At 45.2% G+C, this 25,943-nt stretch overlaps 1 protein-coding gene and 1 pseudogene across 1 annotated transcript in view; one reads left to right on the forward strand and one right to left on the reverse strand.

Annotated features, from left to right (window-relative positions):
• Positions 1 to 8,022, forward strand: part of LOC139584368 (cystic fibrosis transmembrane conductance regulator-like) — a 59,618-nt gene extending 51,596 nt beyond the window's left edge. Inside the window, exon 29 of the mRNA XM_071416103.1 lies at positions 6,812 to 8,022. Coding sequence (XP_071272204.1) covers positions 6,812 to 7,027 — 216 coding nt within the window. The 3' untranslated portion in view covers positions 7,028 to 8,022. The remainder of the gene's footprint in view (positions 1 to 6,811) is intronic.
• Positions 8,023 to 8,543: 521 nt separating this feature from the next.
• The window catches only part of LOC139584680 (cortactin-binding protein 2-like), a 104,438-nt pseudogene continuing 87,038 nt past the window's right edge, over positions 8,544 to 25,943 (reverse strand).

Consider the following 25,943-nt stretch of genomic DNA (forward strand, 5'->3'; position numbering starts at 1 on the left):
ACCCTCCCCATCGCTTCCATTAAAGTGCTTTAGTATTTCCCTGTTGGAGCTGAGAATAGAGCACCAATCACCAGCTAAATCATTTATCCTCCATTTTAGTGTAATTAAATTCTTCTATCAGGGCATCGCCATTTGTTAGCCTCAGAGTAAATCACTTATTTGATTAACAGTGTACCATGACATAGGGCAGTGGTATTCAACTCTGACCCTATGAGGTCTGGAGCCTGCTGCTTTTCCTCATCATTAGTTACATACATCTGGTGTGCCAGGTCTAAATCAGTTCCTGCTTAAAGGGAAACAATGAAAAAAAAGCAATGGAACTGGCTTCGAGGTCCGGAGTTGAGTTTGAGGGACTTAGGGCATGGTGTGGGCCGCATGCATGTGTGTGTGTATGTTTGTCTGTTTGGGAAATATAAGTGACCTGTGTTTGTGTTCACAGAAGCAGAGAGCATGACAAGGCAGGCACAGTGACATACAATGCATTCGGAAAGTATTCAGACCTCTTCACTTTTTCCACATTTGGTTTACTTTACAGCCTTATTCTAAAATTGCTTAAATAAAACATTTTCCTCATCAATCTACACACAATACCCCATAATGACAAAGCGATTTAAAAAAAATGTTTGCAAATGTATATATAAAAAAAATCCTTATTTACGTAAGTAATCAGACCCTTTGCTATGAGACTCGAAATTGAGCTCAGGCATATCCTGTTTCCATTGATCATCCTTGAGATGTTTCTACAACTTGATTGGAGTCCACCTGTGGTAAATTAAATTGATTGGACATGATTTGGAAAGGCACACATCTGTCTATATAAGGTCCCACAGTTGGCAGTGCATGTCAGAGCAAAAACCAAGCCATGAGGTCGAAGGAATTGTCCGTAGAGCAGCGAGACAGGATTGTGTCAAGGCACAGATCTGGCGAAGGGTACCAAAAAGTGTCTGCAGCATTGAAGGCCCCCAAGAACACAGTGAACTCCATCATTCTTAAATGGAAGAAGTTTGGAACCACCAAGACTCTTTCTATAGCTGGCCGCCCCCTGCCAAACTGAGCAATCGGGGGTGAAGGGCCTTGGTCAGGGAGGTGACCAAGAACCCGATGGTCACTCTGACAGAGCTCCAGAGTTCCTCTGTGGGGATGGGAGAACCTTCCAGAAGGACAACCATCTCTGTAGCACTCCACCAATCAGGCCTTTATGGTAGAGTGGCCAGACGGAAGCCGGCAGGGACTGGGAGACTTGTCAGGATCGAGAGAAAGATGAACGGAACAAAGTACAGAGAGATCCTTGATGAAAACCTGCTCCAGAGCGCTCAGGACCTCAGACTGGGGTGAAGGGTCACCTTCCAACAGGACAACGACCCTAAGCACACAGCCAAGACAACGCAGGAGTGGCTTCGGGACGAGTCTCTGAATGTCCTTGAGTGGCCCAGCCAGTACCCGGACTTGAACCCGATTGAACATCTCTGGAGAGACCTGAAAATAGCTGTGCAGTGACGCTCCCCATCCAACCTGACAGAGATTCAGAGGATCTGCAGAGAAGAATGGGAGAAACTCCCCAAATACAGGTGTGCCAAGCTTGTAGAGTCATACCCAAGAAGACTTGAGGCTGTAATCACTACCAAAGGTGCTTCAACAGAGTACTACTGAGTAAAGGGTATGAATACTAATGTAAATGTAATATTTCAATTGTTGTTTTTGTATACATTTGCTAAAATGTCAAAAAACAGATTTTTGCTTTGTCATTATGGGGTATTGTGTGTATAATGATGATGGGGGGGGGGGGAAACTATTTAATCCATTTTAGAATAAGGCTGTAACGTAACAACATGTGTAAAAAGTGAAGAGGTCTGAATACTTTCTGAATGCACTGTATGACATGATGCTGGGTGCTGTCACGTTCCTGACCTATTTTATGTTATTTTTGTATATGTTTAGAGGGTCAGGGCGTGAGTTGGGGTGGGCATTATATGTTTTGTGTTTCATTGTTTAGGTCACTTGTAATTAGCCTTATATGGTTCTCAATCAGAGACAGGTGTTTGACGTTTTCCTCTGATTGAGAACCATATATAGGTTGGCTGTTCACACTGTTTGTTTGTGGGTGATTGTCTCCTGTGTCTTTCGTGTCTGTATATGTGCACCACACGGGACTGTTTTGGCTGTTCGTTTCGTTTGATGTAGTCTGTTCCTGTTCGTGAGTTCTGCGTGTAGTTATGTAAGTTCCATGTTCAGGTCTGTCTACGTCGTGTTTGTTATTTTGTAAATTTCAAGTATTAGTTTTTCGTGTTCGTCTTCGTCCTTTCAATAAATCATTATGTCATCATACCTCGCTGCGTATTGGTCCACCGATCCTTCTCTCCTCTCCTCGTCCGAGGAAGAGGAAGACGACAGCCGTTACAGAATCACCCACCTACCTAGGACCAAGCGGCGGGGGAGAGCTCAACAGAGCAACCAGGACTCGTGGACTTGGGACGAAGTATTGGAGGGAAAAGGACACTGGGCGCACATTGGGGAATATCGCCGCGCTCGTGAGGAGATGGAGGCAGCGAGAGCCCAACAGCGGTGGTATGAGGAGGCAGCAGGGAGACGTGGCTGGAAGCCTGAAAAGCCCGTGAGTACTACCCAAAAATTTCTTGGGGGGGGCTAAGAGGTAGTGGGCCAAGGGCAGGTAGGAGACCTGCGCCCACTTCCCAGGCTAACCGTGGAGAGCGGGAGTACGGGCGGACACCGTGTTACGCAGTAGAGCGCATGGTGTCTCCTGTACGTGTGCATAGCCCGGTGCGGGTTATTCCACCTCCCCGCACTGGTAGGGCTAGATTGGGCATTGAGCCAGGTGTCATGAGGCCGGCTCAACGCGTCTGGTCTCCAGTGCGTCTTCTCGGGCCGGCATTCATGGCACCAGCCTTACGCATGGTGTCCCCGGTTCGCCTACATAGCCCGGTGCGGGTTATTCCACCTCTCCGCACTGGGCGGGCGACGGGGAGCATTCAACCAGGTAAGGTTGGGCAGGCTCAATGCTCCAGGGAGCCAGTATGCCTGCACAGTCCGGTATTTCCGGCGCTACCTCCCCGCCCCAGCCCAGTACCACCAGTGCCTACACCACGCACCAGGCTTCCTGTGCGTTTTCAGAGCCCTGTTCCTCCTCCACGCACTCTCCCTGTGGTGCGTGTCTCCAGCCCAGTGCCTCCAGTTCCGGCACCACGCACTAAGCCACCTGTGCATCTCCAGAGCCCTGTACACACTGTTCCTTCTCCCCGTACTAGTCCTGATGTGCGTGCCCTCAGCCCGGTGCCACCAGTGCCGGTACCACGCACCAGGCACAGAGTGCGCTTCGAGAGGTCAGTGTGCCCTGTTCCTGCTCCCCGCACTAGCATGAAGGTGCGTGTCCTTAGCCCGGTGCCTCCAGTTCCGGCACCACGCACCAGGTCTACAGTGCGCCTTATCCGGCCAGAGCCATCCGTCTCCCCAGCGCCATCTGAGCCATCCGTCTCCATAGCGCCATCTGAGCCATCCGTCTCCATAGCGCCATCTGAGCCATCCGTCTCCATAGCGCCATCTGAGCCATCCGTCTCCCCAGCGCCATCTGAGCCATCCGTCTCCCCAGCGCCATCTGAGCCATCCGTCTCCCCAGCGCCATCTGAGCCATCCGTCTCCCCAGCGCCATCTGAGCCATCCGTCTCCCCAGCGCCATCTGAGCCATCCGTCTGTCCCGAGCCATTAGAGCCGCCCGTCTGTCCCGAGCCGTCAGAGCCGTTCGTCAGTCAGGAGCCGCTAGAGCCGTTCGTCAGTCAGGATCTGCCAGAGCCGCCAACCAGACAGGATCTGCCAGAGCCGCCAACCAGACAGAATCTGCCAGAGCCGCCAACCAGACAGGATCTGCCAGAGCCGCCAACCAGACAGGATCTGCCAGAGCCGCCAACCAGACAGGATCTGCCAGAGCCGGCAACCAGACAGGATCTGCCAGAGCCGCCAAACAGACAGGATCTGCCAGAGCCGCCAACCAGACAGGATCTGCCAGAGCCGCCAACCAGACAGGATCTGCCAGAGCCGGCAACCAGACAGGATCTGCCAGAGCCGCCAAACAGACAGGATCTGCCAGAGCCGCCAGCCAGACAGGATCTGCCAGAGCCGCCAGTGAGCCATGAGCGTCCAGAGCCATTAGTGAGCCATGAGCAGCCAGAGCCGTCAGCGAGCCATGAGCAGCCAGAGCCGTCAGCGAGCCATGAGCGTCCAGAGCCGTCAGCCTGCCATGAGCGTCCAGAGCCGTCAGCCTGCCATGAGCGTCCAGAGCCGTCAGCCTGCCATGAGCGTCCAGAGCCGTCAGCCTGCCATGAGCGTCCAGAGCCGTCAGCCTGCCATGAGCGTCCAGAGCCGTCAGCCTGCCATGAGCGTCCAGAGCCGTCAGTGAGCCATGAGCGTCCAGAGCCGTCAGCCAGCCATGAGCGTCCAGAACCGTCAGCCAGCCATGAGCGTCCAGAGCCGTCAGCCAGCCATGAGCGTCCAGAGCCGTCAGCCAGCCATGACCAGCCAGAGCCGTCATCCAGCCATGACCAGCCAGAGCCGTCATCCAGCCAGGATCCGCCAGAGCCTTCCGCCAGCCAGGATCCGCCAGAGCCAGCCAGCCAGGATCCGCCAGAACCTTCCGCCAGCCAGGATCCGCCAGCCAGTCTGGTGGTGCCCCCCATTCTGGTGTTGCCCCTCATCCTGGTGATGCCCCTTAATTTAGGTGGGGTTATATGGAGGGTGGTCATTTTGAGGAGGCTACGAAAGCGGGTAGTGACTAAGAGGGGATGGGAACCACGCCCAGAGCCTGAGCCACCACCGTGGTCAGATGCCCACCCAGACCCTCCCCTAGACTTTTGGTAGTGCGTCCAGAGTACGCACCTTGAGGGGGGGGTTATGTCACGTTCCTGACCTATTTTATGTTATTTTTGTATATGTTTAGAGGGTCAGGGCGTGAGTTGGGGTGGGCATTATATGTTTTGTGTTTCATTGTTTAGGTCACTTGTAATTAGCCTTATATGGTTCTCAATCAGAGACAGGTGTTTGACGTTTTCCTCTGATTGAGAACCATATATAGGTTGGCTGTTCACACTGTTTGTTTGTGGGTGATTGTCTCCTGTGTCTTTCATGTCTGTATATGTGCACCACACGGGACTGTTTTGGCTGTTCGTTTCGTTTGATGTAGTCTGTTCCTGTTCGTGAGTTCTGCGTGTAGTTATGTAAGTTCCATGTTCAGGTCTGTCTACGTCGTGTTTGTTATTTTGTAAATTTCAAGTATTAGTTTTTCGTGTTCGTCTTCGTCCTTTCAATAAATCATTATGTCATCATACCTCGCTGCGTATTGGTCCACCGATCCTTCTCTCCTCTCCTCGTCCGAGGAAGAGGAAGACGACAGCCGTTACAGGTGCTCTACACTGGAACATTTTTACATTCTCCCTGCATTACACAACCAGCATTATTCATTCTCCCTGCATTACACAACCAGCATTATTCATTCTCCCTGCATTACACAACCTAGTGTGGTCATTTTAGCGCTTTACTGTACCACATTGGCAGCAGTTTTACTGTGGTTTGTATGCTCAGTCTAACCTAGGGGTGAAAGTCTACGGTATGGCCCGGTACCATGTCCCAGAAAAATAAATAGTGCGGGTACGCTGTACCTGTAAAAGGTGAGCCTATCACAATTAATACAACATGCCCAAAAACGAGAGGCTATTACACCATTACTGAACATTACTGCATGTCAGCTGCATGAAAAATTTGTGAATTGACTGGAATACGTTCCAAATTGCGTTGTGGTTTGAGGAGAACGCTTACATTTTGTCAAGGCCGAGACTGAGTCGCCTGTGGACACACTGGATGCATCAATTCAAGTGTAAACCTAATGACCATTTTAGCATGTACATTTTGGTGGGGCAAACTCCCCCCATTTTCTTTTGATGAATGCCAGACAAGCCCCTATACAACACAACACTAAACAATACATTAATTGGACTATAACGGTGACAAACGGTGCCCACAAACTGTTAGGGCCTATATAAAGCTGCTCCAACAGCAGAGTCCCAAAACCTTACCACTTCTACACCTGGCTTTCAGCGGAGCCTTGTCTGGCAGCGAAACAGTTCATTCAGCCTCATTTACTGCCTTTAAAAAGAACATAGCCGATATGGCTGACATGCTTAAACAAATGTGGTTTCTAGTGACAATTGAATTGTACAAACAATGGCATAAGGGGACAACGAGTGGATAAGAGGCATTCCGTAATTTCGATTAAGACGTTAATGAGCGAGCTAAGACGGACGTAGTCAATATTTTTTTTTTTTTTTTTTTAGCTGTTTGTTCACCACTTTTTAAATGTTTATTGGCACCAGCGGAGAGCATCGTCCATATCCGGTAGGCCGTCATTGTAAATAAGAATTTAAAAATAAATAAATAATAAATATCCCCGGTGAGTGTGCATATTCACTGTCTTGGGTCAGTGCCACTTTTGTTTGTTTTTGGACAATCATTTCCTCCTCCAGGTTAGATGGACGTCATATTGTATTTGTATCTTCCCTTTTCGTAAGGCAATTATATGGATCAGACAACATATTTTTTATTGATCTGTTTGTCAGTGTCAGCAGCGTAGGCTACCCTGTTATTTTTGTAGTATTAAAAAATGCATGCAAGAACTTGGGTTTCCTGTACCTGTAAAAAATGAAATCTACTTTCACCCCTGGTCTAACGCATGTAGCCATTGGAACCTACCAACTCATCCCTCCCCTCCCCTCCCTCTCGCCTCTCCCCCCTCCCCTTCCCTCCCCTCCAGATGATCGAGGGCAGTTCTATGAAGCGGTATGACTCCATTCAGAAGCTTTTGAACGAGACCAGCCACCTGAAGCAGGCCATAAGTGCTGCTGAGCGCCTCAAACTCTTCCCCCTGCACCGCCTCAACTCCAGCAAGCGACCCCCTCAATCCCAGCAGTCTAAGATCACCGCCCTGCAAGAGGAGGCTGAGGACGAGGTCCAGGACACACGTCTGTAAGGAGGAGCACCTGATTAACTGGATGACATTTTGTCTTCTGAAATGCTATTTCTCAATTGAACTTTCCTCGTTTCCTTGCATCCTCTCTCCTCGACTCCTTTTCAAAACACATTGGAGAAGTAGGCCTGGGAGGAGGGACCTTGGACCTTCTCCTCCAATATGGTTGAGACGGAGGTAAGGAGATAGTTTGTCTTTTCATACAACTCCTTGCATCCTGAGAAAGAGCTAAGTTCCCTTTAGTGTAGATGATAACAGTGTGAATGTGAGATGTGGTCCTTATTGGTACAGGTATGGCTCTGTTCAATCAAAAACACCATCCAGGTGTTTCCAGAGGGAGGTTTTGTTGAACTTTAATAACATTGGGATGCCAGTTTTGTTTGAATATAAACCATACTTTTTGGCCAAGATTGTAAAAAGTATAGGGTCCCTAACCCCAATGGAAAGCTGCCTGTAAATACAGAGTAGGATGAAGTTGCCCACAGACACTGATCTGAGTTTTGTTTCCCTCTCAATGCTTAAGGTTAGTGCCTCAGGGCAACTTATATTCAAAGCTGTAAATACACAAAACAGGAATGAGAATGATGGGTGATGCTATGGACAAGTGATTAACCTGAAGTAGCCTTATTTGTTCCATTTGTATGCACTTTAAAGAAACCTGAGGTACTCTTTAATTTTTTCATGGTGGCCTGGCGGGTTAATAGCAAGGAAAATAAATGATCAAATGCAAAAAAAGAAAGAAAAAAGAAACCCGCTTTTTGAAATGTGATTTGTCAAGCTCGCTCTTTGTTACTGTGGTTACTGGTCAGACTGAATTCTAATTGTGACAATGGCAGATTTTTTTACAGTGTAAATGAAAAAACAAAGCTATTTCTTATTCATAGGAAAGGGACACACATGTCCAAAAATGTATAAACGACGTGTTTTGTTTTTCCAGAATCAAGAATATTTTGTTTTCAATTGATTATATTTCCAGTAAAACGATTTTTAAAAAAGTTTGTGAGTGGTCATTGGTAAGACAGTGTTTTTCCTCTGGTCTTGGATACCCTCTAGCCCATTTTATACCTGGTTCTAACTTGCGCCATTTGTCCTGATCTTGTCCACATTCTGAAATAATTTGCATAAAGGAAGGGACCAGGATATCTGGTCACAATGCAGACACAGTGGATGGATAACCTGAATTTTAAAACCATGTGTTGTAGACACATTTCTGGAAATGTGGGCACAATCAGAATGTAGACAAGATCAGGACATAGGACCCATGTTAGCACCAGGTATAAACATGGCTTCTGTGTAATTAAGGTGTTTTTTTTTTATTCCATGAATTTCTCCCATTAACATGACCCAAGTTATAGAGAATTACACCTGCGGTCTTGAAGTAAAGTGTTACTGCTTTCCCTTATAAATAATTTGTGAAGCATCTTGTACTTTATGTATGCTCTATGAAGCCTTGACAAGTTTTGTATTTTAAATTAACAGTGGAGAGTGGTCTGGTATAAGAAGACAAGAGGTGGAGGACTTGGGGTTGACAGTGCAGTTTTAATGGTTGTGCTTAAAGGAACCAGTACATTTCTTTAAACTTCAGACAGCTATCATACAGAACACCAAAGATTGACTAAAATATATCCTGTACATAAATCAACAATGGCCATTCAAAATAACACACCCCCCCCCTCCCAAAATAAATGAATAAAACGTTTAAAAAAAAAAAAAAAACGAACAAAACGTGCTGCTTTGAAATTTATATCGGGCTCCACTTAGAGGTCAAAGGTGAATCGAGCCGTGACTCGGATGGAATTCTGGGTAGTTTAAAGTATTTATTTATGGTTCATAGTCAAAAGAAAGAAAATGTCCTGTGTTTGCAATTATCTTTACTTATTGCCACATTCCAATCACTTTGAAACAAGTGAAAAATGATTAACCAAATTCTCTTATTATTACAGACATATATACAAGTTTTTTTTTCTTCCACTTATCTTTTTGAGTTCTTCACTGTACAAGCTTAATACCACATACACCAATCTATATACCATTAATTTTACTAATTGTTCTTATTTACAAATATTTGGTAAAACCTTTATTCATTTCAACAGTACTTAAACCAACCTTGCAACTATTTAAACATAAAACACTTGAATATTCGAAAATACGTAATAGCAAAAAATTTCCTGTTTCTTTTCTTTCACCCCAAAAGGTAAAACCTGTTTTAAGTACTTATTTTTCTTTTGACATAATTCCCTGCGAATTTCTCTTTTTTTTTTTTTTACTTCTTTCAATACTTAAATACTGTATAATATCATAAAACTATGGTCCCCAAGTACACAATTGTTATACAGTGTAACAAGTACGGATAACAAGTACAAATACTAAAAGGTCGTCATTAACCCTAACTTTACAACATGGAGGGATCAAAGCAGAGTGGAAGGAAGGAAGGAAGGATGGAAGGAAGGAAGGTGAAGGAAGAGGAAAAGATGAGAAAGGGAGTTCATCTAGTACTTGGTATGGTTGTTGTTTTCATGCAGGTCTCGGTGTAGGATCCAGATTTCCTTGTGTTGTTGGTTGTTTTCGTCGTTGTTGTTGTTGTGTCTGGTTGGGGCCTGCCTTGTTTTGCTGCTGCTGCTTGGTTCAATTCTGTTCGCGTTGCAGTTAGTGGTCGTAGTGGGTGTTCGTGGTGCGGAGGCACTGCTGCTGCTGCTGGCTAGTGGCTGCTGTCCCTTGCTGCTGGAGACAGGGAGCTGGGATATGGGTAGGACGTCGATCGCCTCTTGTTGCAAGAGGCTGCCTAAGGCAGGGATGGGGGTGGAGTGACGGCTGCCGGTCTGTAAAGGGGTACAGACAGACAGATAAGCAAGAGGGCCTCTTTACCAGTGTTTCCCAACCCTCTAATGGGGGACCACCAGACAGTTCACATTTCTGTTCTAGACCTGCACTAAGTGAGGTTAATTAGTTGAGTTAGTGCAAGGCTGGAATAAAAGCCTGTAAAACCATAACCAGTGCATTAGTTCGGTTAAACCTCCTTTTGACCATCTGTCAATACTACAGCCTCTAACCGAATGCACTTTTCTCACCAACTGTGGTCGAGCGGTTGCTTCATGGTCGGTCCTGCGGCGGGGAGATTGTCCATTTGGAGAGCCAGAGAAGACGATGAAGTCCTCCTTGGACTGAGCAATCTGCAACACATAGAAATACACCCGGCAGAAAAGGTCAACCTCATGGTATGTGTGTGAGAAAGAGAATGATAGAGAAAAAGTGTGTGTGTGTGTGTGTGTGTGTGTGTGTGTGTGCGTGCGTGCGTGCGTGCGTGCGTGCGTGCGTGCGTGCATGGTACCTTGCTGATGTCTGGCTCTGACTTGCTGGAGAACATGATCTGTAACTCCCTGATCAGATCAGTCTTGTTGTAAGAACACAGACTCACATGGTCCCCATCTACAACACTGCAATCACACACAATATAGTACAACATCAGCACAATCACACTACAGTACAGTATAATCACACTACAGTACAGGACAACATCAGTACAATCACACTACAGTACAGTATAATCACACTACAGTACAGGACAACATCAGTACAATCACACTACAGTACAGGACAACATCAGTACAATCACACACAATATAGTACAACATCAGCACAATCACACTACAGTACAGTATAATCACACTACAGTACAGGACAACATCAGTACAATCACACACAATATAGTACAACATCAGCACAATCACACTACAGTACAGTATAATCACACTACAGTACAGGACAACATCAGTACAATCACACTACAGTACAGTATAATCACACTACAGTACAGGACAACCTCAGTACAATCACACTACAGTACAGGACAACATCAGTACAATCACACTACAGTACAGGACAACATCAGTACAATCACACTACAGTACAGGACAACCTCAGCACAATCACACTACAGTACAGTATAATCACACTACAGTAGAGGACAACATCAGTATAATCACACTACAGTACAGGACAACCTCAGCACAATCACACTACAGTACAGTATAATCACACTACAGTAGAGGACAACATCAGTATAATCACACTACAGTACAGGACAACATCAGCACAATCACACTACAGTACAGTATAATCACACTACAGTACAGGACAACCTCAGTACAATCACACTACGGTACAGTATAATCACACTACAGTACAGGACAACATCAGTACAATCACACTACAGTACAGGACAACATCAGTACAATCACACTACAGTACAGTACAGCATCAGTACAATCACACTACAGTACAGGACAACATCAGCACAATCACACTACGGTACAGTATAATCACACTACAGTACAGGACAACCTCAGTACAATCACACTACAGTACAGTATAATCACACTACAGTAGAGTACAGCATCAGTACAATCACACTACACTACAACATCAGTACAATCACACTACAGTACAACATCAGTACAATCACACTACAGTACAAAATCAGTGCAATCACACTACAGTACAACATCCGTACAATCACACACTACAGTACAGGAAAGTACAACATCAGTACAATCACACTACAGTACAACATCAGTATAATCACACTACACTACAGTACAGTACAGTACAGTACAATCACACTACAGTACAGTACAGTATAACATCAGTACAATCACACTACAGTACATTACAGTACAACATCAGTATAATCACTCTACAGTACAACATCAGTACAATCACACTACAGTATAACATCAGTACAATCACACTACAGTACATTACAGTACAACATCAGTATAATCACAGTACAGTACACTACAGTACAACATCAGTACAATCACACTACAGTACAACATCAGTACAAACACACTACAGTACAATCACACTACAGTACAGGACAACATCAGTACAATCACACTACAGTACAGTACAATCACACTACGGTACAGGACAACATCAGTACAATCACACTACAGTACAAAATCAGTACAATCACACTACAGTACAGTACAACATCAGTACAATCACAGTACAGAACAGTACAACATCAGTACAATAACACTACAGTACAATATCAGTACAATCACACTACAGTACAGAATGCTCATCAGTACAGTACAAGATCAGAACACTACACTACACTGGCCCCTGCTGGATGGTCTCAGCAATACTCCATTCTATCACACATTTGTGACACGTTTCAGGATACTATGTGTATGTCACAAGTCACTACCTCAAAAGAGAGGCATTTGAATGCAAACATTTATTTTTTATCAAACTGCGTTTTTGGGCAGAAATGCCTTCTGAAACGTGAACTTTCATGTGCCTTAATAACAAACTTGTATTCCTTCCGTAAATACGGATACCATTGTTAAATTAAGAGCCTAGTTGGTTTAGCAATGGACAAAGTCAGGAACCTTCCCACTAGCCATGATTGGCTGAGATAATTGATGGGCTGGACATGCCGGGAGATGAGTTTGTATTGGTCTGTCATGTAGAATGCTTCAGTCTATAACATGAGCTGTTCAGTATGTGTTGATAGTCCTTTCTACCGTGTACTTTTTTAACAATAGAACGTTAGCCAATCGAGAACTACAAAAGTTTTGCTACTTTTCGCAACAACATCAATGCCCTAAATTTAGTAGGCGATCTCGACAAATCAGTTGCAAAAAGTGATGGGCTACTTTCTGCACATGCCATGGTCAATGTGAACCGGAGTGACTTGACACAATGCTGGCCAAACAAGTTAAATGGTTCCAGTCTGCGGTGAAGCATTCATCCATGTATACGGGTAAAAGTTTAGCTACATTTTCAAATATTAGAAGTTTATAATTTTGTCAGAAAGTCATTTTCATTGCAAGTTAAAGCATATGTTAGCTAGCTGGCTACCTAGCTAACGTTACGTGTTCGAGCTGTGTAGTAATGTTATTTGAATCAGAAATCCATTTGCATTGCTAATTATAGCCTAATGTTAGCTAGCTAACATTGAACCTAGTTGGTTAGCTTTAGCTACCTGCAGATTCATACTACAGCTATGACAATGTTTGTATTGGTAGTAGTATGAGATGGGATTATGCCGGTTCATTGTTTAGCTAGCCAGCTACATGTCTACAACAATAAGCCAAATGATTACATGACCCATCAAGTTAGCCAGGTGTGTCTGGGGGTGATTACAGCCATCTATTGTATTTCATGAACATGTGTACATGTCTAGACAATAGTGACCCATCCACCTAGCTAGATGTGGGTGAGGGGTGGTTATAGCATTTCCTTCACATGACCCATCAATTTAGACAAGTGTGTCTGGTAAGCATCATCTATTTTTTTTAAAATCTGGACACTTTCTGTTTTTGATATTGCTACTATGCAAGTAACCAATTCACTGTACCGTTTACACCTTCTGTATCCTGTGTATGTGACAAATAAACGTATATATTATTTGATATAGTGTGTTTACCAGAGACGGTAATGTAAAGAACAACATGACCTGCACCAAAGTCAAAATAGGATATAGACCAAGGACTAGATCAAGTGTATTTTTACCTGGAGTTTATCCTTATTGGAGGCTACTACTTGTACCACTTTAAGTCTTGAAATCTTTGGTTGTTTACTAAACTACTGACTCTGTTAAGTACATAACCTCACATGTGAATCCTTAAAGAGATGGGTGGGGTTAAGGCTTAAGAGGGTGTGAATGATCCTGAATGGGAGTAGACGAAGAAGAGCTCTCCAGTGAGGTTACAAGTTTATCAACTTTCAAGGCAGAATTACTTTCCCATTGTTCCTCAACTGCAGTGTATAATATACAATTTTCTAGCTCTGAGTCTCTACTTTTATCCAATATAAAAAACACCATCATTTTGCTACTTAAGACCAAATCTAGGCACTGGTCACATTTCATCGAGGCTAGAACACAGCATGCTACATGATATCAATAACATACTAGTGGTTGCATCATATAAACTAATTTTACTGGAAAACAATACTAAATGGATACTTCCCAAAAGTGTCAAATGAACGGCTCAGGTTAACATCACTGACCTCGGAGTATTGCCGTTGCTGATGAAGAGGACATCAGTGCTGGACAATGACCCTGCAGGCAAGAAAAGGACAACATGAATAATCATTATGGCTATTCAAACTCAAAAGGTAGGGTAAACTTTACAACAGTAGTGAAAAACACTGATTTATCCTACCTTCTCTGAGAGAATCTCCACAGCTCCAGTTGGAGGCGGGGTTTCCCTTCTTTCGTGGGCTGGTATTGGCTCATCTCCACATGCTACTGTCCTACCCCTTCCTGCTGCCGCCCCCTTTACAAGAGCCAATGGTTGAGAGAGGGAAGGTCCCACCTCGGAACTTCAACAGGTGCCTGTTAATCTCTGATGAGGAGGGAAACACATGGACATTTAGGACTATTAAACTATTCTCTCTATCCACCTATACAATTACCAATCTACCTTCCTCCCATCATCCATCAATCCAAAATACATAAGACAAACACAAATTCAATCCAGATGAACACTATAGGGCCAAACCGATCCAAGCAAGCCGAGCTGTACTGAGCTGGCCTCGTAACGCATCCACCATAGTTGCTGGACCCGTGCTGGAAAGAACAATGTGAAAAGAAACTATCTGAGCCATTACAGGTCGGGTCGACCCTATAGTGTAATTCAGGCAATAGTGGAGTGTGTACCCACTGTGTGTACCCATGCCCTCTGCCACGGAGTGTGCCGTGGCAGAGGGCATCCCTGCAGGACGGCTTTGTTGACCAGGATACTGAGAGCAGCCTTGACCACCGCTCGCTGGCCCGAGCTCAGGCGGCGTTTGCTAGGTGATACCCGGTGTCACCCTGGAGACGATGGCCTACTCCACGTGAAGGACCACCACTATGTTCCAGAGCCGGGCCAGACACCTGGAGGAACACAGATACAGAAATAACAGAATGAAGTCGCCCACAACCACGGATCTTAGTTGTGTCAGTTTTGTGTTTTCTGGCCCAGATGATGATCCTAGATCTGTTCCTAAGGGAGCAGTGTCTTCCTGTGACTGACCTTGTGGAGCAGCATAATCCAAGATTACTGAACAGAATGAGGCAAGTATAACTCTAGTTTTATAACAACATTTAGAAATATTATTTGTGTGTGTGTGTGTGTGTGTGTGTGTGTGTGTGTGTGTGTGTGTGTGTGTGTGTGTGTGTGTGTGTGTGTGTGTGTGTGTGTGTGTGTGTGTGTGTGTGTGTGTGTGTGTGCGTGCGCGCGTGTGCGTGTGTGTGTGCGTGTGTACCAGGAAGATGTAGTTCTGAAGCAGCTGAAGAGGCATGAGGGATTCCAGGGCCAGCTCATCCAGGCACGACTCTGACAGGCCTGTCAAGAAACACAAAAACCGACAGGAAATGAGCAAATCACAACACACACACACACACACGCATGCAGACACATAGACATATGAACACACACACACACAATTTCAGCTACGCTGTCTCAGTGTCAGAAACTAGAGGAATCTTCCCTGTGCTGTCAAAACACAGTGTTCTAAGCAGATGAGCCAGCCAGTATTACACAGCAGAAAGAGAAACAGCTAGCTAAAGCTTCCCAGGCAACGCTACAACACTCTGGCAGTGGGTGGATAGGGGATCAATAAAGACCCGAACACACACACACACACACACACACACACACACACACACACACACACACACACACACACACACACGTTAACAACAGCACCACACTGTATAAAAAACACACAATACATGCTATACTCAAGCACACACACATATGCATACCGACAATAAATACAGCACAAAAACTTAAACCTCCACATACTGTGTCTAGACAACTTTACTTCAACATTACACATTTACACAGTTGATACTTTAAAGGTTCTGTAAGCACACACACAGAGTGCACCCACCCACGCACCCACTCCCTTAGAGGTGACAACGAAGACAAACCCAAAACCCATCGGGGGTGCTGATCTTCACTGACACAGAAACCAGACACATTTCTCTAAATATGCCAAACTCTCTCCCTCCCTCCTTCCATATCTCATCCATAATGCATCCCCATTTCCACTGTTCTCTTTCTCTTTCATCCCACCCTTCACTACGGATTCCCTCCCTTACTCTCTTGTACTTGTGTTTTGATAAAGCGATTGCTCCAGGAGGATTCCCACAGATGGTTTCCCCTTGACGTGTTAAACTGAGGACAGACCCCTCCTCCTCTCCATTGTCTGAGCTCAGACAGACTGGATGATCTTTCCCCTGGCTAGACTAGATTTCACTCCGTCGGTTCAGACTCTATGTAACGAGTCAATCATTCACTAGTCTCTTGTAACATCTGTCATAGCGTTGACTATCATTAAATGTGAAGACTGTATATTATCAAATCAATTCTCTATGTGTCATTTAATAACACGATTAAACTAATCATGTAACTTTAATTAACGAGGAAGTCGGGGCACCACGGGAAAATGTTTAAAGAGTATTTATTTCCCGAATTAACTCTTCCGATATTTTCATATCTTATCGACTACAGTCACTCATTAATGTATTATTACCTCATCAGTCTCATTACTGAAAGTTGCACACCCTTGGATATCTGCACGAACCCTAACATAAATCAGGAATCAGCGATATACAAATTGGCTTAATTATTTTATTTACTAACTAATCAATCTAATCAATCACAGAATTACATAAAAACACACACAATTGGTCATACATTGGTTACTGACATGATAGAAAAGTCCCTAGTGGGCTAAGCCGATATGACGGCTTGGTAGACAAAGGAAAGGGGTGGGGACAGCTCAAGAGTGGGAAACTCAGTGCTGATAACTACACTCATAGAAATTGCTAATACCTTGAACATGAACAATCGCTCATTCGGGAAAAAATTGCAATTTACATATTTACGAGTGTAGGTCTTGCTGTCCCACTCTGCGATTGCCGGTCCGTCTGCTGGATATTAGTTCATCAGAGAGTCTCTGGTTGTTTAACTCTGGTCGCCGTGTCCTTTGTAGCTCTGTTATAATGGATACGTCAACGTACCCTGTAGTTCTTAGAGTTGTTCTCTTAGAGTAGATGCTCCCGCCGTTGTCGGTATTCTCGTCCTAGACTTACGTATATTTTCAGCTGCGGACTGATAAAGGTCACGGTCTAGGATTTACTTCTTCAGTAGTGATCGATAGTTTCAGAGTTTATCCATTTCAACTTGGGGACTACGTCCCGGCGTTATCTTGGCTCTAGTTTGTAGATTTCTTAAACATTCGTGATGTCTGGCTGACCGTGGGTCTCTTTGGCATAAGTAGTACTTCTTCTCTGTTGAAAGTTTCAGAGTTCCAGCCATTTCAACGTGGGAACTCCCGTCCCTGCGTTTTTTGACTAATGTAAATGTTGTCAGGAGTCCTTTATAAGCACTCGCCTTGGAGGGCAGTTCCATCCCTTTTGTCCCAATGTCTATGCGTGGTTACTGACTGGGAAAAACTTTACATGAAAGACAATTCTCATTTTGGAGGCTAAAATCACATTTCATCTTCATATTTGTGAGAAGTAGTTTCACAACATGTAGATGTAAATCTGAGAAATACATTGTGAAAGCTCTTAAAGATACAATGTTTCCGTTATAACGTCTTCAATCACCACACAGTAAATGTTGGACAAGATTATTGTTTAAATACCCACGGACCATTCCAACTGGTTGGAATACAGAAATATTGTTACATTAGTGTCACGTTCTGACCATAGTTCTTGTGTGTTTTGCTTGTTTTAGTGTTGGTCAGGACGTGAGCTGGGTGGGCATTCTATGTTGTGTGTCTAGTTTGTCTGTTTCTATGTTTGGCCTAATATGGTTCTCAATCAGAGGCAGGTGTTTTGTGTTGTCTCTGATTGGGAATCATATATAGGTGGCTTGTTTTGTGTTGGGGATTTGTGGGTGGTTGTTTCCTGTCTCTGTGTTTTCTCTGCACCAGCTAGGACTGTATCGGTTTGCCACATTTTGTTATTTTTGTATTGTTGTAGTGTTCACAGTTCGTATTATTAAATATGTTGAGCACCAACTACGCTGCGTCTTGGTCCGATCCCTGCTACACCTCCTCTTCAGACAAAGAGGAGGAAGGCTGCCGTTACAATTAGAAAAGCTTTTGAGGTTACCCTACTGCAAAGTCTTTCTCTGTGGTAACAAAGGGATTCTCAACTTTCCTTTTGGCAGAGTGGGGAACGGAGTTTCAGTATTTACGACCGTCATAAAACAGTAGACTTCCCGCTCTCCCCCTCTATGAGAGAGAGCACGCTGTAGAGCGGACCTACTGTAACCTGATCCTTCAGCTCTTCACAGGAGAGTCATGACACAGCATTAACATTGAAATGTTCAAATTGGAATAGTTGATTTGGTTCTGGGTGACGAGATTAGTCATTCATAGACAGGACCCAGATTAGATTAGTAATTCATAGACAGGACCCAGATTAGATTAGTAAATCTTAGACAGGACTCATTGGGGAGTTTGTCCAAACAATGTGACCGGGAAATTGCCTCCTTGGAGAAATATAATATATTATATACTAATCGACTCAATTATAGAGCGTTAAAGGGCTCTATTCAATCTGTACAGATTCCGCAATAGAAATGTAAAGGTAATTTCCGACTGAGTCGACATATTCAGCATTTATTGTGAATGCAGTCTCCACTAAAGCGGGAACATTGCCTTTAAATTTCAATCACGCTGTAAAGCTGAACATCCGTGATGTGGATTGAATAGAGCCCAACCTGTGTGTGTGTGTGTGTTTATTTTGGGCAGCCTCTCAGTGTGGTGTGTTGTGATTGGGCCAAGCTCAATTAGGCTCGTGTCCCAGCCATCTCCAGCTTGGCCCGGTCACACCTTTGGACAGGACCCAGGGACGAGTCTCATCCAACAGAGCTGCCCTGTGTAAAGATGTTTGTGATACAGAAATAGAAAGAGAGTGATAGAGAGAGATTGTGTGTGTGTGTGAGTATGCGTGGGCTTGTGTGTGTGTGTGTGTGTGTGTGTGTGTGTGTGTGTATGACCTTTGCTACACCAGCTGCAATGCCAAGTGCCTGGAAGAGCCCTGATATCAATAATCATCTATCAAGGAGTCAATTATTTCCAAAATGATTCATCCAACAGTCACTGCAATTCAGCTTTTACCTGTGAATGTGAATACAACTAAATTAAACTTTATTGACAGTCATTCATAAGACAACCCTTTCTTAACAAAAAAAAGTTTGTTTTATTTTACAGCCTGCTATTCATCTACTATTTACTCCTAAATGTCCAATTAAATAGTTAGTAACATTGAGAGATAATAGAGGGCCGGTGATTCATTCAGTGAATCAAATGAAAAGATTTTTCTTAAGACCCATACTTCCCATAGTGATTGAACTTAAACTGTAAGAGCGATTTATCAGAGAGAATAAGAAAGATCACAATTATATAAGCGATTCAGTTCAGCAGGGAGTCGCTGGGTGCTTGGTCTTCCGTTGGGTGCCATCCATTCCATCATGCTGACAAGGGGAAATTCAAACTTGAATCAGGAGGTGGTCAGGAGGCGGTCAGGGACAGCAGCTGTTTGGACCGTGTTGAGTTACAGTTCAAAATAGACTGCAACACCTCGGTAAACTTGGCTCTGGTTGGGGGATACGTCTAAAATAACAGACAAGGCCCTGCTCACTGCCTGAGACAGGGACCAACTTGCATTCTCTCTGTTTGGGATATCCTTTAGAGATAGTGGGCTAGTCGGGATATCCTATAGAGATAGCGAGCTAGTCGGGATATCTTTTAGAGATAGCGGGCTAGTCGGGATATCCTTTAGAGATAGCGGGCTAGTCGGGATATCCTTTCGAGATAGCAGGCTAGTCGAGATATTCTTTAGAGATAGCGGGCTAGTCGGGATATCCTTTAGAGATAGCGGGCTAGTTGGGATATCCTTTAGAGATAGAGGGCTAGACGTGATATCCTTTAGAGATAGCGGGCTAGTTGGTATATCCTTTAGAGATAGCGGGCTAGTTGGGATATCCTTTAGAGATAGAGGGCTAGAAGTGATATCCTTTAGAGATAGCGGGCTAGTTGGGCTTTAGAGATAGCGGGCTTGTTGGGCTTTAGAGATAGCGGGCTAGCTGGGATATCCTTTAGAGATAGAGGGCTAGTCGTGATATCCTTTAGAGATAGCGGGCTAGTTGGGCTTTAGAGATAGCGGGCTAGTTGGGATATCCTTTAGAGATAGCGTGCTAAGCTACTGTAACCGATGTGAAATGGCTAGCTAGTTAGCGGTGGTGCGCGCTAATAGCGTTTCAATCGGTGATGTCACTCGCTCTGAGACCTGAAGTAGTTGTTCCCCTTGCTCTGCAAGAGCCACGGCTTTTGTGGCGCGATGGGTAACGATGCTTCGTGGGCGTCAGTTGTTGATGTGTGCAGAGAGTCCCTGGTTCGAGCCCGGCTAGGGGACGGACGAAAGTTAAACTGTTACACTACACTGTGGTAAACATCAACATCAATAGCTGAGGCCATGTTAAAGTCATATTAGAAATTATAATAGGATAATAGGATAAGAATTGAATCAATTGAATGACAATCATTACAGCTCCTTACCTATGAGGACAGAGAGCATGCTAGCAGGGTTGTGGCTTCCAGTCAAATCAGCTTATTAAACCATACAGAGAGAAGTTCCTGACGGTGTGTTTGTGAGTCTATATGTATAGTACTGTACGTTTTTCAGTATACCTCCTAATGTCTGAGACAACAGTACATGATCAGTGTCCCAGTACCTTGAAGCCCCTGGCAGCAGTGATGTGTGCAGTGGTCCAGCCCTCACAGTTATCCTGGTTGAGCAAGGTGCTAGACAGGACCGGGATCGTGGCAGGACCAGGACTATGGGTACAGTCATGGTGTGGGTACAGTCAGGGTTAGGGTCATGGTGTGGGTACAGTCAGGGTCGTGGTGTGGGTACAGTCAGGGGCAGGGTGTGGGTACAGTCAGGGTCATGGTGTGGGTACAGTCAGGGTCATGGTGTGGGTACAGTCAGGGTCATGGTGTGGGTACAGTCAGGGTCATGGTGTGGGTACAGTCAGGGGCAGGGTGTGGGTACAGTCAGGGGCAGGGTGTGGGTACAGTCAGGGGCAGGGTGTGGGTACAGTCAGGGTCATGATGTGGGTACAGTCAGGGGCAGGGTGTGGGTACAGTCAGGGGCAGGGTGTGGGTACAGTCAGGGTCATGGTGTGGGTACAGTCAGGGTCATGGTGTGGGTACAGTCAGGGTCATGGTGTGGGTACAGTCAGGGTCAGGGTCATGGTGTGGGTACAGTCAGGGTCAGGGTCATGGTGTGGGTACAGTCAGGGTCAGGGTCATGGTGTGGGTACAGTCAGGGTCAGGGTCATGGTGTGGGTACAGTCAGGGTCATGGTGTGGGTACAGTCAGGGTTAGGGTCATGGTGTGGGTACAGTCAGGGGCAGGATGTGGGTACAGTCAGGGTTAGGGTCATGGTGTGGGTACAGTCAGGGGCATGGTGTGGGTACAGTCAGGGTTAGGGTCATGGTGTGGGTACAGTCAGGGGCAGGGTGTGGGTACAGTCAGGGGCAGGGTGGCAGAGGAGGAGCTGCAGGGTGTCCACATGTCTCAAGCTGAACGCCTCGTGGAGAGCCTTGCAGCTGTCCTGTGGATCACACACACATATTAGCATTGGGACGCACACACACGCGCACGCGCACGCACGCGCACTCACACACACACGCGCACGCACACAAAGAAATTATCCAACTACACACACTCAAACCTTTTCACACAAAATTGGTAATGCTTTCTGTGCAATATTAGTCAATATAATTTCTACAAATGTGATATGACAAAAATAGCCCAGTGGAGCTGTGTAAGTAGGCAGTTGCCCGGGGACAACAATGTGGTGGCTATTCACAGAGGGGAGTCACCAATTATAACGGAACTGTCTAACTATAAAACTAAACTTAACACATTCATAAATCATTGTCAAGAACAATAAGTCATATGCCATATAGTTGCTATAGAGACACAGGAAACCTATATGTGAAATGCGTTGAACCATGATCACAGACTTTATATTGGCTCTGTTGGTTTCTGGTCCTATGCTATGTTGTAAAGGTCCTTGTGTTGTGACGCAAATGTAATAGTGAATTCCCTTGGAGGGAAACAGTGTTTGAAGGGTATTTATTCTAGTGACAGGACGCCACGACTCGCCTATCAGACTTGAAAACCCAGTAGCTTTCTGTGATCTTGATTGTTTGTTCAAAAACAGTCCTGAGTGTGACAATAACAGACAGTTGAGTAAATGAGAGGACAAAAGAGTGAGTCATTAGAGAGACAGTAACAGACAGTCTGAAAACAGGGGAACTGGGGGGACTGCAGAGGACAACAGGGCACAGCTGAGAACATCTGGGGCCAGTTGGGGACATTATGGGACAAAATAGGCCAGTTGGTGACTTACAGTGGTGGCTCTTGAGCGGTCGGCCCTGGCGTTGAGCAAGGCACTGGTACAGTCCAGCCTGTCGGCTCTGCTGGCCATGAACAGAGGGATCTTTCCCCCAATGGCCCGTTGGTCCACATCAGCCCCACCGAACACCAGGGCCTCCACACACCTGGACATGGGACACACACAGTGAAACTAAAGGTTTTAGTAACATCTCTGTGCTGTCAAGCTGTCAACCTCTCTCTGTATTGTGAGAGCAGACATACAGTACTGCTCTGAGGATGTTGAGTTGAGGCAGGCCAATGAAGGTCTTTGTATGTGTTTTTGGTTTCACTATGCTTGTGGGGACCAGAAGTAAAACAAGGAAGATATGGACAAGTGAGGACATTTAGCAGGTCCCCACAAGGAAAAAGGCTATTTTAGGCTCAGGGGTTAGGTTTAGGATTAGGGTTACAACTAGGCTTTGAGGTTTAGGGGTTAGGGCAGGGGTGGGCAAAATATTTGGCTCGAGGGCCACATCGGGATTTTGAAATTCAACGGAGGGACGCATTTTTTGGGGGACCAAGTGTTTGTTAAAATCAATTTGCGGGGGCCTCCTGAGTAGCGCAATTGGCCCAGCGTTGTCCGGGTTCCTTGTCCCATTGTGCTCTAGCGACTCCTGTGGCGGGTCGGGCGCATGCCCACTGACATGGTCGCCAGGTGTACGGTGTTTCCTCTGACACATTGGTGCGGCTGGCTTCTGGGTTAAGCGGGCAGTGTGTCAAGAAGCAGTGCGGCTTGGCTAGGTCGTGTTTCGGAGGACGCACGGCTCTAGACCTTCGCCTCTCCCGAGTCTGTACGGGAGTTGCAGCGATGGGACAAGATTGTAACTACCAATTGGATACCACAAAATTGGAGAGGAAAAAATTATAATAATTAAAAAAAAGGTAATTTAGGTAATCTCACAGGCCAGATTGAAGTGCCCGGCGAGCCGGATACGGCCCGTTGGCTGTACTTTGCCCACCCTTGGGTTAGGTTTAGGTTAAGTTAGTGCTAGGGGTTAGATTTAGGAGTTAGGTTTAGGCCTGGGGTTAGATTTAGGAGTTAGTGTTAGGTTTAGGGGTTAGATTTAGGAGTTAGGGTTAGGTTTAGGGCTAGGGGTTAGGTTTAGGGCTAGGGGTTAGGTTTAGGAGTTAGGGTTAGGTTTAGGGGATTGGGGATTGGGGTTAAGGTTAGGTTAGGTTTAGGTTTAGGGGATTGGGGTTAAGGTTAGGTTTAGGGCTAGGGGTTAGGGAATTTTTTTTGACTAGGAATCAATTGTTTGGTCCCCAGAAGGATAGTAAAACAAATAATAGAGGGGGAAAGCCGATCGGCACGCTGACTGTCACATCACACACAGAATACATTACTATACATTACTGTAGCCCTGGTAATATACTGTATGCTCTGCCCAGGGACAGGATTAAGGCCTACTTCAGCTGCCTTTCTTCAATTTCCACACTCAACAGAGCATGCTATTGGCCCTGGGCTGGCAATGTGTGCCCAGTGCAGCACTGCTACCATAAAGGAAAAGGCCCCCCAGTGACTCCTGTTTCTTGGGTGTCCACACAGCGGCGTGAGACCATGGGCGGCACCATTGAGGACATCTCCATGTTGATGTATTCAATTTTCTTTGTTTACTGGTAAACAAACTGAAAGGGTGCATAGTGCCACCTGTAGTGTGTTTGTTTGAACAGGTACCTAGGTACTGCCACCTGCAGTTATAGAATGTTTGCTCACAAGTATAATTCATTGGCTGATCCCTCCTGATGACACAGATGGAATCTTGTGATCCTTCCTTAACCCATAGGACGTCCCACCCGGTTGACTACTTCAAAATGGTGCAAGTCCTCAATGGCGCTGCCCATGCTAAAACAAGCTTTGGACCCTAGAGTCCTCTATCATTCTCTATGCCCTAAACCAGGGGTGGGCTTTATCATAGAACTGTGCCTAAGGGCAACTTCTACTCGGAGCCACCAGCCAAACACGGAGAGGACACTATATTTAACATGTACAGTAACACTATGATATGTAACACTTTCCGTGACATTTGACAGCTGTATGTGATACAATATCTGAGAAACACTTTCTGTCAGTTTATTGGAGGGACAAATACTGAGCCAACAGTTACAGTGGCTCTATCTGGAACCAGACAGTAGCCCTTTCCTGCAGTCAATGTTTAAGACTACCAAGAAACACTCACTCTGTGTGACCCTGATTAAGCCCAGTAAAAGGTTAAAGGGGCTGCTGTATATAGCAGGGGTTGATGAAAGGAGAGGGGATAGTTGTGTTGTGGACCAACCTGTGGTGTCCATGTGAGGCGGCAAAGTGTAAAAGGCGTAAATCCGTTTAAATCAGAAACATCAGTAGACACCCCCGAAGTCAGCAACAGGTTAACGCAGTCTGAGAAAGAGGGGTGGGGGGGGGGGGAAGGGGGGGTCAGGGGTAAGAGAGGGGGAGAGAGAAGTAACCATTTCTCAGTGCTGTGCTTTCTCTGTATTCTTTAAATGACATGATGATAGTAGGTTTAACAGTTAACCTTCAGTACTGTTTATGGATCAATGATCCTTGAATGACAGAACAATATCAAACATGACAGAAAGGCCTCAAATCTTAGCTGCAATAGGTACTGTGTGTGCGTGTGTGTGAATGTGTGTGTGTGTGCGTGCGTGTATTCCCCCAAGAGTGGAACAGCAGGGGCTTTCTCTGAGACACTTGAGTGAGCAGGCATCTCTGTCCCTTGAGACCACATTTCCCATGTTGTCTATCTACAGTACTTCTGTGCTTAATGTCGATTACAATAACCATATTGACTAATATGAATGGATTCTGAATATCTTCGAGAGACTGCACCCATAGAATTGCATATAGAACACTAATACTACAATATCACAACTACAGTAGTAATTTAACAGGATCTCATTGTGTTCAAATACCCATACTAACATACTGTATACTACATACTTAATGAGTATATACTACACACTATATACTATTAGTTCATTTTAGTATACTGTAAACGAACGGGATCCTTTCAGTTGAGCGTACTCAGCACTTCGCCTGTCTACCGGAAGTAGATGTTGCTATGCAACCTCTTACTAGCTTGTTAGCATAGCAAATTACTAGCTAGACATTATACGACTTCAGGTGTCTTCGTAAATTCAATCTGGAGTGCCAGAGTGCGCCCTGGACCTTCGTAAATTCAGAGCTTTGTCAGATTGTCCGTTCGTAAATTCGGAGCACACACTGTACGTTCCTCTGGCCGAGGAGTAGGGTTGATCCGAGTGTTCTGACATCACCACTGCAATGAAGCACCTAAGCTAACTGGCTAACGTTGGCTAGCTTGCTAGCTACTTCCAGACACAAATGAGAGAACACCTCACTCTGACCATTTTACTTGCCCTAACAGAGGTGGTTAGCCCATTTTCTGAAGAATTGCATTACGGGCCCTAAAAGCACGGAAATAGTGTGCAC

This window comes from Salvelinus alpinus, chromosome 9 (assembly GCF_045679555.1).
Source record: "Salvelinus alpinus chromosome 9, SLU_Salpinus.1, whole genome shotgun sequence".
NCBI lineage: Eukaryota > Metazoa > Chordata > Actinopteri > Salmoniformes > Salmonidae > Salvelinus > Salvelinus alpinus.